Source organism: Parus major, chromosome Z, assembly GCF_001522545.3.
Source record: "Parus major isolate Abel chromosome Z, Parus_major1.1, whole genome shotgun sequence".
Classification (NCBI taxonomy): domain Eukaryota; kingdom Metazoa; phylum Chordata; class Aves; order Passeriformes; family Paridae; genus Parus; species Parus major.
The window spans coordinates 8,975,910-8,991,111 of record NC_031799.1 but is presented as its reverse complement, the minus strand read 5'-3'; the positions used below and the strand labels follow the sequence as shown (position 1 = coordinate 8,991,111).

The window sequence follows — 15,202 nt, the reverse complement described above, 5'->3', positions numbered from 1 at the left end:
CAGGAGAATGAGCCCAGCACGACCCAGGACAGTGCCAAGGATCAGTGGGGATGAACTGAGGGCTCTGTGCAAAATGCAGGCATGAGGATGAGGGTGCAAGGTTGAGGATGAGGATGCAGGTTGACTTTTGACCAAAAGCTGGACCACCAGGCACATCAGCCAGTTGTGCTCAGTCAGTACAAGCATACCCTGGAAAGTCTCAGGTCTGTGCACTCTGGGTGCAGCCCCAGAGCCAGCAGGGAATGAGAGAAAAGAGCAAAGGCTGAGTAAGGCTGGGGAAGGACAGGCACCCTGTCAGAGGAAGAGGATGGCAGACAGACCCTGACACTTTCTTGGGGCCCTGTGTGCTTTCTGCCCCAAAGTCCCTGCCCCATCCAGCATTCTCTTGCCCCAGAGGCCCTGTAGCCCACAGGCAGCATTGCCCTTCACACCTTTTGCTCCTCTCTCTGCTGGCACAGCTTCTCCCTGTGATGCTCAGGAACAGGAATTAGGAGCTGTGCATCATGGATTAGGTACTCCATTAAGTTGGAAACTTCATGAGCTGCTGAAATGATAGATTAGTCAGGTGTAGTCTTCAACCCGCGCAAAGGGCATTTGACTTTTGTTTGATTTGTTTCCTAATAAGGTGATAAAATAAAGTTCAATGTTCAGATAACATCCTGTGAATATGAACACCAGAAAGGATCTGTATCCTGTTCCATCCTGCTACTGATTAGGTGACAGCCAGTCAGTGGGAACTACATGTACACATGCACACGTCATATGTACAACAGGTACACCTGCAGCATCTGGCTTTAGCCACCTGGTCTGCCCAGTAGCTTCCCCTGTAGTCCCAGGTCTCTCTCCTGATCCCCCCCCAGCATCCAGCCTGGATTTTGGACCACCCCAACACTCCACATTCCCCTCTGTGAGAGCTGGCACCCAGCTCTCCCCTATAAATGCATGCAGCACAGAGACTCCCAACCAGAACAGTAGCAGGAAATTGAGTTTGATGAGAAGATGGGGCAGAGAGGGATGCAGAGACACCAGACGAGGCCAGGTGAGAGTCCTGCTTGCCTGCATGCAGCTTTCACCCCTGCTCTCAGCTATGGGGTATGCTGCTGCCCCACACTGGGGGTGCTGCCTGGAGCCACCCAGCACAGGGCCCCTGTGAATGTCCCAAATGTGTGCACAGGCAAGAGGGCACCTGCTGAGGCCTGAAGCCATGATCAGGGAGCAGAATTACCCAGCTACTGTCCCCCAACCCCGTCTTTCCCAGCCCCTCCAAAACACTTCCCTGTTGTCTCCCCACCAGCACCTTGCTCTCCCCATGGCCACAGCATGGCTGCTTGTGTACCAGGGACACAAGGGACAGAGCTCTCTGCTGCATGGAGAAAGGTTTATTTGGCTCCATGTGTGAGGGCAGCAAGTGTGGGAATGGGGAGCCCCACCAGAATGTTGCTGGGAGGCAAGGGGAAGAAGCAGGGCAAGGTGAGGGTGTGTTTCCTTGCCAGGAGCTTGGGACTGGGACAGTGGGGAGATTTGGGGAGGCAGAAGGACAGCAGCATGCAGGCAGCACAGGATGTGTCAGCAGGATGGGAGGGAGGGCTGCAGGGTGAGATGGCAGGGGCAGAGCTCACCTTGTGGCTTTCCAGCTGTCCTTGTTTGACAGGACCTTTTCCTGCAGGAGCCACACGGTCTCCAGTGTCTCCTCCCCACGATGATCCACAAAGCACTGGCCCACGAAGGCAGTGGTGGAGTCTGGCAAGGTTTGAGAGAGGCAGAGCAGGGTGAGAGCCTGCACCTCAAGACAGGGAAGCCTGATCCTGGCAGACAGACGGACAAACACCACCTGCTACATGCTCTGGACAGAGAGATGGACTTCCCTGCCAGAGTGGCCAGGGGGACCACATCACCTGGACAGAGAATTGAGCATCAGCCCCGCCATGCCCCTTGGACAGACAGATGGACACCAGCATCACCCCTTCCAGACTCTGAAACCCACCAGAGACAGCTCTTCCCATGGCAGGAATGTGTACGTGTGGCCAATCTATGCCCACAGCCAGGGTCCCTCTGGGTGCCACAGGGGATTTGGGGCACCAGACAGGGGGGTTCCTGCTCCCAGCATGAGCAGGGGATCACTGTCACTGCTGTACCTGAGAACTGCCTCTGCACGGTGAAGACACCAAATGTGGGGTGTCTCTTGGCACTGGGATGCTGCTGAACCCCTTGCGAGGGTGACACCAGGATCTGCTTGTTAGTGGCTGCCACTGCGGTGTGGCAGGAGCCTGAGAAGTTCCCAGCTGTGTTTGTGGCCAAGATGGTCATATTGGAGCCCAGCTCATTTCTCCACAGGCCCTGCAGGTCACACTGGGGACCAGGGGTCGTGTGAGTATCTTGGGCAGTGCTGAGCCACTCCTTCCCCCAGCCCCGGCCTCCCCAAGCAGGGGGATGTGTGTCCCATGTCCCTCCTGTGTGCCAAGTGAGACCAGCACATGGGCACCAGCTGGGACAGCACCTCTCCCTCCCTGGGCAGGGCAGGGCAGAGCTGGGAGTACTGGGTACCTCCCTACTGCAGTGGCAGGTGACCAACAGTGCCTCCAGGGACAGCACAGCCAGAGCTGGCAGCCTCTTTGGTCATGCACACTGCACTGTGGCGTGGCACGGCACAGCAGGGCACAACAGGAGCAGGCAAACACTGTTCTGGGGTGTCACAGGACAGCACAGCATGGCATGGTGAAAGCATGCTACCCTGTCAGCCCTGCACACTGCGCCCCAGGGGTGGCACGGCGTGGCACAGCAGCCTGTGGCACAGCACAGCAGAGCACAGAGTGGCATCAGAAAGCACAGCAGGAGCAGGCAGCCCCTTGGCCATTCCCAGTGCTCTGCAGAGATGGCACAGCTGTGTGAGCCGCCCCTCACCCCCGGTGCTGCACCAGCACAGCTCAGCACAGCCACAGCTGCCCTTACCTGCCTGGCTGCAGCACCACGGGTCACGAGCAGGGCCAGGGCCAGCAGCAGCAGCAGCCTGGGGTGCCCACGGTAGTGGTGGCTGTGCGTGGTGCCCGGGCCTGCCTGCGCTGCTGCCCGTGCCCACCCTGCCCCTTTGATAGCAGAGAGGGCTGTGGCTGGGCAGCGGCCACCAAAACCAGGCATGAGACATGGGAAACTGGCCACTGAATGGCTGAAAGGGCTCCTGTTCCTCTGGCCAGGTGGGGGTCCCAAGGACCAGGATGGGGTGGGGGGGCTGCAAAGGAGGACTCTGTGTCACAGCAGGGGACGTGCCTCGGGTATGGTGACAGAAGGACACTGTGGTGGGTGTTAGGAATGTGTGTGCATGAGAATTGTCCAGAAAAATTGCATTTGTTACCTGGTGCATAACAAGGCAGTAATTACCCACCCAAGAGAGACATTGGTTATTTATTTTAGTTCCACAGGCCTGGGTCCTCAGTATTATTCCAAAAATCAAGCACACCAGGTATCAAAACGTTTTGCTATTTACACATTTTAGCAAACAAAGGCATTAATCTTCATTGGCTACAAGTTATTTAGTTCTCTTATTAATTATTATTCTCTCTCTTATCGGCTAAGTATTCTCTTGTGTCTGATGCTAATTAATCTTCAGGCTCAGCCTTCCTCTTCTTTTGAGTTCCTCTTCTTCTTGATTTAGTGGGCCATAAGTCCTGATCTGCCCCTGACAGAATTTACCTTCTACCCATGTGGAAAATGGAGGCACAGAAAGCTCAGGCTGTGTCCACAGGCTCAGAGATAGAGAGGGATACAAAGCTTGACCAAAGAACTTGGAAAAGGCTTGAAGATTTGGAACAATGAAGTTACACAGACACAAAGCAAGAATGTGGGTTTATAGTTTAAGCAGAAGTATGCTTTAAGCAAGTGGCATACATTCATAAGCTTTATGTAAGTGAAAATATATGTTGAGCAAAATAGGGAGAAATTTATAAGTTTAGCAATAGAACTTGTTATAGAGCTAGTAGGAAGCTTAAGATGTAGTTCTGTAAGTTTATGCATTATATGATTGGATAAGAAAGGATGCATTCTGGTAGAGCCATGTAATGCAAAACACTCAATGTTTGGTGTAAAAGGTTATTAGTGAGCTTTGTGGAAGTAGTTGACTGGCTAAGAAATTAATAAAAGACATTGTGACTAAAATTAAGATGGCGTTGGATGTAAGATCTTAAATGTTTCATCCTTCCATGAGACCGGTTATACAATAAACCATCTTTTACAACATCTCTCAGTCATCCCTGTCTCAATTACCCTTACATACCCAATCAGAGCTGATTCAGCACTGAGTATTTGCTGATCCAGTTGTCCTTATTAGTTTTTTTCTTATCTTGGGGGTTTTGCCAAGTGTCCTGTAAATTCTGCACTCTTTGTGTCCATTACCAGTGGTATATTGTTCATCCCAACTTTTGTAACCTCCACCCAGATCTGAGATCATTAAAGCCCAGCAAGACCTAAACCTTAACAAGGCAATTTCACCAAGTAATATATCTTTCTAACACAAGGACACAGCTTAGAGCCTGTTTGTTGCTCTCTGTTTCACAGACTAAATCTCCTTTCTTGCTGGTTAGGCTTGAAAGCAAAAAAAAGATCAAACACCAAAGAACAAATCTTTTTAACGTTTTATTCATCCCATGTTTTGCAACAACATAACAGGAGGCTGTATTTGCAGCAAAGCTTTATTGGGGAAAGCAGGTGGTGCTGCAGGAGAGGGGGTCACAGCCCTGGCACTGCTGCTGGCCTGGGAACCCCCAGCACCACGCTCACTCCTGTGAGGGCAGGCGGGTGAAGACATTGATGCCGACCCTGCAGGGACACAGAGGAGGAGATGTAAGGGAGGGATGTGACAGTGTCCAAACACACACCCAGCCCTGCATTCCCCCACCATATGTGCACCTTGGCAGGACCCCAGGGGATGGTATTTTTCCTTTCTGCATTTTACCCATGCACAAAGCAATCAAGGGAACCTTGCCATTGAGCTTTGTTAAGTTGTGCTTTTAAAACAGGTACTAAACCTGCTTTTGCAAACACCTGTGAGAGTGGCTCTGTAAGAAACCTAGCCCTCTCACTTGTGATATCCCCAACCCTCGGTGTTGCACAAAGGACCTGTGCAGAGCAGGGACAGGGGGCTCACCTGGTGGCTTTCCAATCACTTTTGATGCTCTCCACATGTGACCTCAGCAGCCACATGGTCTTCAACACCTCCTTTCCATCCTCATCCACAAAGCACTGGCCCGTGAAAACCGTGATGGAGTCTGTGGGGACAGGACAGGAGGTGGAGGGGAGTGTGGCCGGGGTGGCAGGTCAGTGGCTGGCCCAGCACAAGGGACAGCAGAGCCCCGCTGTCCCCGGCCTCTGGGGACAGCAGGGATGGGGACAGCAGGCAGGAGGGCTCAGAGGGCAGCGGGTGTCCCACGGAGAGGGGCAGAGAGCGCCGGCTTCAGCCCCTGCTGCCCCTGCTGCAGCCTGGCACTGGGAGCTGACAGCAAACAAGGAGCTCCAGGGACAAGGATGGGGGAGCCTCAGGGAGGGGAGAGGGAGAGCAGTGGGGATGGTGCAGGGGAAGGCAGGGAATCATCAGGGACACTGCAGGCAGGGCAGAAAAACTTCAAGAGCAGAACAGGGAGGGCAGGGGAGGTCCAGGATACCGTGAGGAGGCCGGGAAAGAAGTACCTGAAAAGCTCCAGTTGACGGTGAAGCCAAAGGTGGGCTGGCCCTTCTGGTTAGAGCTCTTCTGCAGGGTCCCCTTCAGTGGTGACAGCTTGATCTCGTTGGAGGTGGCTGTCACAGCCGTGTGGTAGGAGCCAGCAAAATCACCATTTGCATTCACCGTCGTGATGGTCATGTTGGAGCCCAGGTCATTGACCCAGCGCCCGGTCAGGGAGCACTGCAGAGTAAGGAACTCAGCACTTGTGCCTGCAGCCACAGCCCCCTGCCCACCCCACCCTCTGCATCCCACCCTGACAGTACCTTTTTCACAGAGAGGCCGTGAGCCCCCAGGGCCAGGAAGAGCACGAGGAGGACGGGAGTTCCTTGCACCATCTCTGCAGCAGGTGGAGAGTTGATGGGGATGTCCTCCTTGCAGGTGTCTGCTGATGCTCCTGCTCCCTCTCCTTTTTATTGCTGCCAGGGCTGTGGGTGGCAGCTCTGGTGAGGGCATTGTGCAATCTGGGTGTTTCCAAATCTGTGGCTCCCTGCCATACAACGGGGTAATTGCAGCAAGCATTACCAGAAGTGAGTGCTGAAAATGTCCATCCTTGCTCTCCTGGCACCTTGCAGGGAGGCCCTGGCTCCTGCTGATCAGTGACTGCCGGGAAGTGGTCAGTGGGGAAAATCCCGTCTCTGGAGCTGTTGTCCATTCTGTCACCCATTTGACACATCAGTTCTCTGCCCTGGTCTTGAGGATCCTTAACCCTGGTGGTTTCAGGATAGTCTGCAGAACACAGCTCACCCTGCTCTTCCTCACCCAGACATGCTCATGCAAACCCACCCACCATCCAGATTCTTTTGGAACTCAGCTTTCACCCCCCCCACAACCCCACCCCCCTCCACCTAATATTGATGGGTTTACACAGGTCTGACGTGCATTTTAAGCTGTTTTTACAGACTGGTTTGTGTTGGAATGAACTTATTTAATTCATGAAAAGCAAACATTCATTGAATATCTGTGACATTGGATTTTAATAGTGACCAAAGTTGTATTTACACAGGGATTCTTAGACAACTCTAAGAACATATTTGCATAATTCCCCTTAGGTTATATTTGCTGGCCAGGGAGGCTGAAGTGAATGGATTCAGCCCAGAGTTTCTCACCCATTTCTAAATGGTTTTCAAGGCAATCTCCTAAAATACATGTTTTAGTTCTCCCAGTCGTAATAGCAAAAGCTGATGGAGCCTATTCACCAGAAAATAATACTTTTTGTAAACTGGAGACAAGGCAGCTCTTTGCAGTGTCTCAGAAATAAACAATATTTATTTTAATTTTTCTCAGCCTTTGCTTTCTCTTCAATTTCACATTTGAGACCTGGTTTCTCTCTGACAGTAAAATGCAGTGCTATCCAGGCTGGAGAGCATTGTATTTCTGCTGCTGGAATCTCCACACCCCCCTCTCCTCCCTGCAGGAGACCTGCAGCTCTCTTGCATCCTACCTAGGAGAGGTCCCTGTTGAGAGAGCCAGGTGCTCGCTGGACATTCCTGCCCCTGTGTTTGCTGTCTCAGAAATCAATTGCATAACAAGGTGTGTTTTCCCACATAGCTGCTGTTTGCTCTGACTGTTTTTTGGCAAGAAGGTGCTGCCCAGAGCATTGCCAATGTTTGGGATAACAAGTAAGGTCAGTCTGGAACATTTGCAGAGGGCAGGAGGGGCAGACATTATCCCTTCTCCATCACCCCCTCTCCATCACCATCGTTCAGGGAGCTCCTGCCAGAATCCTGCAGATGGACAACACAAAGTCTTTGTGCTGCTGATGGCAGCCCACAGCTCAATCACAGCTGTAGGTTTATTTTAGCATCATACAAACAACACTGTTTATTTGTTCACATAATCTTTATTTTCCCTGTACTTAATAATCACTGTGGCTTATCTTGCAGGTTCAGGGTGGTCCATGAACTCAGCTCACTGCTCAAGCAGGCAGATTTCTCAGCTGGTCTCAGCTGAGCACCAAGGTGTCTCCATGGGGTTTGTGCCCTCCGGAGATCAGAGAGCAAAGTGGCTTGGAGCTGGCAATCATCACCACAACTAAATTCTGCAATGCCATGCCTGAGCCCTGGCACAGCAGGAAGTGGGGGCAACCAGCAGGCAGAGATGAAATCCAAAGCAGGACACACCAAAGAAGTTAAAAATCAGCAGGATTGTGGTTTAAAACCCATGAATCTTCAGGGTCTTGTGAAAATAAGAGTTGGTGAATAATAGTAAGAAACAGTTAATGAACCATTTAACTTGCTGCTCAAACTGGGGTTTGAGTCAGTCTTGAAAAACAATGGTGCAGGCAAAATGTCTGTAACTGGGGACTGTCCTCTCAGCCCTCAGCTACATCCATGCAGAATGCTGAGCTTATCAGATACAAGATTTATTGAGGTGATACAGCCCAAAGTGGAGGGGAAAGAGGAAATATCCCTTTATACAGCCCAATATATACCCCAACCTTTCGAAGGCACATTGCCTGGGGTTAAGGAAGAGTGTTGATGCGTCAAAGCAATACCAGTCCAGCCAGAGGCTGTTCTGGCTTCAGTGCCTGCTCTTGTTCCTTGCCAGCTGGACTGGGACATCCATCTTCTGTTGTTGATGTTGGACCATCTTCCAACAGAAGATGGATGGAGGTGGGAACCCTAGGTGTTCCTCACTGAATGTGCTGGCACCCCTGTCCCACCAACCTTGCCACAGTGACCCTAAGGGGCTGCATATCCATCCCTTTCCATTGTCTGTGGGCTTTGCCATGTGAGGATGACACAGCCTGCTCTGGGAGTGCTGCACCCAGGACAACCTGTCCTTCCTGGGTATTGTTATTTCTGTACCCATGTGGTTGCAGAAACACTCCCCTGGGGAGTGAAGAAAAGGCCATTTGTCACCCACTTGACAGCCCTGGGCCACCTCGGTGATTTCCTGCCTGCAGGAGCTCCCAAGACAGACAAGTGGGGAAAGAATGTTCACAGCAAGTAGGATATGCTGCTTCCCAACCCAGCCCTAAAGCCTGCTAGGGACTTAGGGGACATTAAGTTCTAAAGTGGACAGAAAGAGCTTATCGTCCTTCCTGTGCTGTTCTTAGGCCCCTCCTGCCCTTCACTGTGATGCCCTTGGAAATGCCGTACCCTGCGGTGTTCACAGGGCTCTACTGCCCTCCCTGTGATGTCCTTCATGCTCTTTTCCTGTCCAGCTCCATCTGAGATCAAGTGAGTTCACTGTCCCTGCCCTGCACAGATCCCCTGCACATCCCCAGGGAGGACAGGGCTCTCCTACCCCATGGGTGTCCCTTGGCAGCAGGCTCAGCTCCCTCTGATATGAAAGGAGCAGGGCCCGGGCACCACGCACAGCCAGCACCACCATGGGCACCCCAGGCTGCTGCTGCTGCTGGCCCTGGCCCTGCTCGTGCCCCGTGGTGCTGCAGCCAGGCAGGTAAGGGCAGCTGTGGGCAGAGTCTGGCTGTGCTGAGCTGTGCTGGGCTGTCCTGGGCACAGGGTGAGGGGCTGCACGCCCTGGCTGTGCCATGCCATGCTGTCTAACAGGCTGTACGCTCTTCTTGTGCCTTGCAATGCCATCCAATACCATCCCACACCGTTCCAATGCCATCCCATGGTGCAGTGTCCATGACCATGGGAATTCCCAGCTCTGTGGTGCTGTCTCTGTGGGTATTATTGACCACCTACCCCTGGTACAGGGGAGTACCCAGCACTCCCAGCTCTGTCCTGCTCTGCCTGGGGAGGGAGAGATGCTGTCCCAGCTGGTGCTCATGCCACTGCTCCCTGGTGGCACAAAAAGTGGCCATGCTGGCCCCACACATGTAGGACTCATGTCCCACTGCATAGGCAGGTAGGAGCAGGGCTGTGACTCAACACTGTCCAAGGCTCACATTTCCCAGAACTGCCTTTCTGGGAAACACAACAGGAAGGGCAATAGACCTTCTTAATCCCCACCCCTCCCTAACCAGGCTGGTGCAGCCTTCAGATGCTGCTTTGGCACAAAAAGGAGGAAAAGGAAGCCAGGTGCCCAGCCCTGAGCAGAAGGGCACAAGTTTGGTTAAGGGTCAGCCATGGGCACAGCTGCTCCCCACAGAGGCATTTCCTGGCTCCTGGCCTTACCATGCCTTTCAGACAGCAGATAAGAAAGTAAGGGTCAGGTCTTTGCTGCCATTACATCTGGGGAGGTGGGTGAAGATGTACATCCTGCTCCATAAGGGCCAGACACCCCTGGGACTTGTCCCCTCCCTGCCTCTCTAGCCCACCAGCCAAATCCAGGAAGATAAAGGTGAATTTCGAGAGTTCCCTCTTCCAGTTTAGTCCTGTGCCAAAGGAGACATTGAAGAAGAATGAGAGGAGACAGACAGATACCTTTTTTAAGAACCGAAGTGATTTATCCCCTTAAATGTGCTCCACTGCCTGCCCCCGGCGCCAGCAGGGAGGGGGCCATGGTACCAGACCAGGACCTGCTTCTTGGGCTCAGATTGTCACTGTCCAGGGAGCCGGGTCTCCCCTGGGGATTGTATCTGCCACAGGCCCCCCTGGGGCAGAGCCAGTCAGTATGTGCAGTGTCACCCCAGGACAACTACAGCACCCACGTGCCTGAGTGCACCACTCCAATATCCTCACACACACATTCTTTTTTTCCTGCAGGACAGGTCCCCACCTTACCCAGCCCAATGACTGCAGAACGTCTCCTGTGCCCCTGGACAAGGCACCAGCTGCAGTTTGGGCTGGCTGGGGAACCTGCAGGCTATCAGAGCCCTGAGTGTAAAGAGGTGGGGGGCTTTGGGCTTGGTGCTCACGTGGACCCCGCAGGCTTGGTCTAGAGCAGGAATCAATTTTGCATGAGGAAAGCAACATCGCGTGCTGGGTCAATTGTCCCTAAATAGCATTTCAGGAAAATAACAGGAGGAAGTGCAAAAGTCTCTTTTCCCAAAAAGATTTAAAAAGATTCCGCTCAGTAGAGTGGTGTTGAAATACGTTCCACCTTCCTCATGGGGAGGCTGAGATCTCATCCAGCTAGTGAATCTCCAAAGACAGCTTCTCTCCCACAGTCCCTGGTTAAAGCCCACCCAGCTCTAGAAATTTTGCTCTGGGAACCTGGCCAACCAGACTACTCTCATGTGGTTTTTGGTTACCAATGTTTGTTCCTTAGGGAAAGGACTTTCTCCTTCACTGTACTGTTCTCTCAGCCTCTGCACCACCTACAGCAAGCACCACAGTACCTTCAGAAGATGGGACACTGGGCAAAGGTGGACAAAGGACTGTCCAGGATCAGCGAGGCTGAGGGTGTTTTTCTGCCAAAGCCAGTCTGACAACATCAGAATTCACATCCAGCTGCAAAGTCCATGTTGTGGATACTGTTTGTTTGTGTAACTGCTGGGAATTTTGGGGAAAGAAAGTACAAGAAAAATTCAGCTTCAGGTCAAGGAAAAAACAAAACCAGCTTAGTCTGAGTGAGTTCCAAAGTACTTTAATCCTTTCAGTCTTTTAACTGGGTGATGATGCAAAGTGAGCAACCAGGAGAGAGAGAGAAGAAGCAGTCTGGGGCTGAGGAGGTTAGGTGGAGGCAGACATGACCCCTGGTGGTTTTCTGTGTCTGATTGTAGATACCTGAAACTTTTCTCTCAAGGGAAAGTTAAAGACTTCTGAAAGGTCAGCTGTGCTTGCTGATTAAGCACTCATTTCATAAGATTATCAGGAAAACAGTAAAAACCTCCCTCTGACTATGAAAAAAAAATTAAAAAAAAATAAGGTAAGAATTAAAAATATTTACCAGAATAGACAGAAATATCACACTGAGCAAGTTATTACCAAAAGAGAAAAAGAGAACAAAGAAACACAAAATGAAACCTTACAAACAAAAAGAAACCAAAAAACAGCCATCCAGGTCCTGAGCATGGCAACAACATGCCAGCCAAGAAAAAAAGCAGCAGAGCAGAAGCACATTCAGATGAAAATCTTCTACACACAGCTGAAAATAAATATAGCATTTGTAACACTTACATTACTGAAAATAAAAGTAGGAAATGTCATTGCAGAAGTCATGGAGTAACCAAAGCATCTACTTGCAAGAGAGACAAGAGGCAGGAAGCTCATCAGCACAGACCAGGAGGTGCCAGACACTTGTGCTCAGTCTGGTGACACCAGAGTTGGTGGAAGCAGAGGCTGCCATGGCACTAGGCAGGACCTGGCCAGGAAAGGCTGGGAAGGCCAACCAGACAGCTTTGGCAGACTCAAAGCAAAAGCAGAAAATCCCTTCTCTCTGTCAGGAAAATTAATCCACAAACACCAGAGGTTTATGTCCAAAAAGGAGACAGAGGAGTCCTTTTACTTTATTCGAATAAAGGGAGAGGCCATGGGGCATTCCCCTGGGGTCTCTCAAATTTTTGGAGGGTGCAGCCTCCTTTTTATCCTAATTCCCGGCCGCTTGTCCCTTCTCTCTTTCCCCATAGGCTGAGGTACTTGAGAGGTACAGGCTTCCTGGAACGCCTGATACCGGTGGCGATACCTTCCCCCCACAGCCCCAATGCATAATCCCTTCTTAACTTTTATGGAATTCATAGTGTTCTTTTAGTGCCCCTTTGATCTTCTACTGGAATCCATCCCATTGTTTCCTTTGTCTCTCACTGATAGCTACATCTTATCAACTGACCCACAGCTTGTTTGTAAAGACAAGCTCATCATTCCTCTCAATCCCTCCTCTTTTAATTTTTGTTAGTAATTGTCTTTACAAACTTTAGTTATCATTGACCTAATTTCTTGTTCTTGGGTCCTTTTTGGCTTTGTAACTATTTGCAGTGGCATCACTCTCTGCCCTTTTGTAGCTATCTCTGGGTCAGTAGGCACGGCTACTACCTGCATTCCTTTGATCACATGTTGAATGAGTTGTATTAAGCAAGGGATCATGCATGGTCAAAAGATTAGAGTTGCTACAATACATAAGAGATAAAAAAGCATTTGTTTGACCCATAGGCCACCAGGTAACCATGAAAACATGTCTCATTCCCATCCTTTCCATGTTTGTACCGGTACATGGGCTAACACTCTAATTCCTTTTGTTATTTGTTTTACTTTTCCATTGTCATCTATTTGCAAACAGCAGTTTGAGTCATTAAATTTTCCACACACACCCCCTTCTTCTGCTAATAAATAGTCTAATATCATCTGATGTTGAAATATTGCATTTCTCATCTGAGTAGACTGGTCAGCAAGAAGGTCAAGAGTGGTAGCTGTCTGGTTGATTATTATTTCAAAGACAGCTTGCAACCTAATTATCCAATTTAGATTATAAATTGGTTCTCTGGCACCTGATATTAATTCATTTGGGTTCCAGGTAGCTGGTCCATAGTGTTGTATGATTCGTTCAGGTGGCCATTCATCTTTTCCCCACTTTTGGGTGCTCTTTCCAACCAGGGATGTATCAATGGACTGCTTTTCTCTAATTAGATCATCATATACTTTGATTCCTAACTGATTTCCTTGAACTTGTGGCAGCAGAAAGAACAATGGCCTAATATACCCCACATAACATATTCCTGACCAGTTTGGAGGTAGCCTGCGGTAAGCATTTTGGCCACAAATCCAGTAATGCCCCTTTAGAGCCCAGGTCCCATTAGCGAAGGGACCTTTCCAATTTTCATCATCAACTGGTGGGTCAAAATACAGCTTGCTTCCAGGGCCTAGGGGTCCACCCACAATAGTTGCCTCGCCATAAGGATCACAATATTTACATTTCCAAGCTCTTACATGAGGTTTCCACTTGCAATCACATCCCAGATCTGTTTTATTAGATCTGGATCAGAACTTACTGAAAAGGGTTCAAGTTCCATTCTGGTGTTGCCATTTCCACTGATAGTCTCGGACAACATGTGTCGGACTTGTGGAATTATCCCGGGGGCAGCTTAAAAATAAAGGGTCAAAAAACTTATCTTTCCCCACTGCTTTACAGCCTTCAAAATCTTTTTGGTAATTATGGAAGGAACACCTTACCCAGCTACCATTAGTGAGCTTAACATGCGTTTGATTCCACCTGCCTTGATATCTGGAACAGTCATAAGGAGGGCAGTTGGGGGTCCAACAATCTAAACCCAAAGATAAAGTCCAGTCACAAACGCTCTTTCCCACATATGTGCTTCCTGTTCCGTTTAAGCAATAAATGCCTTTTTCAGAAGAATGAAGCTGCCATGGACTTCCTTCTTTGTCCCAAAATCCTGTTCCATTATGGACTTCACTCAGGGTGCTAAGCCACCATTTAGGCTCGACCGGGCTTGTCGCTGCCCGCTCGGCCCTTCACACCTTGGCTAGCTCTGGCCGATGTCAGTGGCAGGAGTGGGGAACCAGGCAAGCTCTGCGTGGTTCAACCTGGAACCTCCAGAGCTCCTCTGCGCTCTGGCGTTTTGGCTCACAGGGCGACACGGCTTGTAGCGAAGGGAGAAAGAGTGCTCAGGCTCTCCCAGTTTTCCAGGAACAAGTTTATTCCAACAGGTGTAGGGGAAGAAGATGAGGTACGGGGCTGGGATCGCAGGGAAGAGGTCTGAGCCGAGACACCGGGCACCTCCGTGCACCAGGTTTTAAGGACTGTGGGCGGCCCATACAGCGACCAATGGGACAACAGCAAGGGAGGAGTTGTGGGTGGGGATTACAATATGCAGGACCAATGACAGGGACCCGGGGGAGGGAAGGGAGCTGTACAATCAATAGGGCATCGAGGAAGGGATGATAGGCAGGGAGAGAACTGGAATAAAAGGTGGGGTTTACATAGATTGATAGTGCTTAGGGGCAGGATTGGGGTGATGGATGGGGAACAATCTGGAAAAAGGGGAAGGGTTTACAATGATGGGCAACTGGGGACAAACCATTTTGGATGGCAGGGGAGCAACTGGGGTAAACCAACTCTGAACTTAATAAAACTAAACAAATCGGCGGCAACAGGGCTGGCCACCCATGGCCAGCTTTCAGATTCTCCTGGCCCTCCGCAGACCCAACAGTTCCTAAGGTTAAAGATCTTTGCTACTTGTTCTCCTAAAGTAAAAAAATTATTTTCCCACTTTAGACCCCAATTTAACTGAAAATATAAAGGTAAAATTATTAAGAGAAACTTTCTAATAGTGTTATAATCTAATTTCTAATTTTCAATTTCACGTTGTCTTCTACACCACCTGTGGCAAGTGACAGCACAGAAACAGCTTAGCATAAAGAAAGCAATGACAGCATGGATTGGCTCCCAGTGACTGGAGATCTGAGAGTAGGGAAGTTCATACAGACTATTTTAGCAGGCAGTCTGTGGGTAGGCACTCAGGGCTTCCCCCGATGTCGACGCACCGCTACTGCTCCAATCCACTCCTGCGGAGTGTCAGTCGCGGCTTCCCATCCTTCTCCTCCAGCTGAGATGTCCAAATCTCTGGAGCTTTAGAGACCTTGACTCGAGTGTGATGTGTCCACCCATGTTCAGCTGTCTTGACAGCTGTTTCTGTGGTCAGCAACACCTGGAAAGGTCCATGCCACTTAGTAGTGCTTCTTT

The 15,202-nt window shown here is 50.4% G+C and overlaps 3 protein-coding genes across 3 annotated transcripts in view; 1 reads left to right on the top strand and 2 right to left on the bottom strand.

Annotated features, from left to right (window-relative positions):
* Positions 1 to 1,615: 1,615 nt before the first annotated feature.
* LOC117245612 (avidin-like) lies at positions 1,616 to 3,135 on the bottom strand. The gene is made up of 3 exons (XM_033520467.1): positions 2,950 to 3,135; positions 2,136 to 2,349; positions 1,616 to 1,740 (listed from the first exon to the last, which is right to left on the bottom strand). Exons 1-3 carry the CDS (start codon positions 3,133 to 3,135, stop codon positions 1,616 to 1,618), a joined length of 525 nt encoding a protein of 174 aa, XP_033376358.1.
* Positions 3,136 to 4,613: 1,478 nt separating this feature from the next.
* LOC107198337 (avidin-like) lies at positions 4,614 to 6,107 on the bottom strand. The gene is made up of 4 exons (XM_015615281.2): positions 5,974 to 6,107; positions 5,677 to 5,890; positions 5,138 to 5,258; positions 4,614 to 4,809 (listed from the first exon to the last, which is right to left on the bottom strand). Exons 1-4 carry the CDS (start codon positions 6,043 to 6,045, stop codon positions 4,767 to 4,769), a joined length of 450 nt encoding a protein of 149 aa, XP_015470767.1. The 5' UTR covers positions 6,046 to 6,107; the 3' UTR covers positions 4,614 to 4,766.
* An 8,884-nt stretch (positions 6,108 to 14,991) lies between these two features.
* The window catches only part of LOC107215835 (non-lysosomal glucosylceramidase-like), a 1,870-nt gene continuing 1,659 nt past the window's right edge, over positions 14,992 to 15,202 (top strand). Inside the window, exon 1 of the mRNA XM_015652193.3 lies at positions 14,992 to 15,033. Within this exon, the coding sequence (XP_015507679.1) occupies positions 14,992 to 15,033 (42 nt within the window). The remainder of the gene's footprint in view (positions 15,034 to 15,202) is intronic.

Bases quoted from the DNA above. Each gene is read 5' to 3' on its own strand.
- LOC117245612 (XM_033520467.1), bottom strand. From the start codon at position 3,135: ATGCCTGGTTTTGGTGGCCGCTGCCCAGCCACAGCCCTCTCTGCTATC. The intron at 2,350-2,949 runs GTAAGGGCAGCT...CCTGGTCCCCAG, and splicing joins GTGGTGCTGCAGCCAGGCAG to TGTGACCTGCAGGGCCTGTG. The intron at 1,741-2,135 runs GTACAGCAGTGA...AAACCTTGCCAG, and splicing joins CGTGCAGAGGCAGTTCTCAG to ACTCCACCACTGCCTTCGTG.
- LOC107198337 (XM_015615281.2), bottom strand. From the start codon at position 6,045: ATGGTGCAAGGAACTCCCGTCCTCCTCGTGCTCTTCCTGGCCCTGGGG. The intron at 5,259-5,676 runs GTACTTCTTTCC...CTGTCCCCACAG, and splicing joins CGTCAACTGGAGCTTTTCAG to ACTCCATCACGGTTTTCACG. The intron at 4,810-5,137 runs GTGAGCCCCCTG...GTGTCCCTGCAG, and splicing joins AGTGATTGGAAAGCCACCAG to GGTCGGCATCAATGTCTTCA.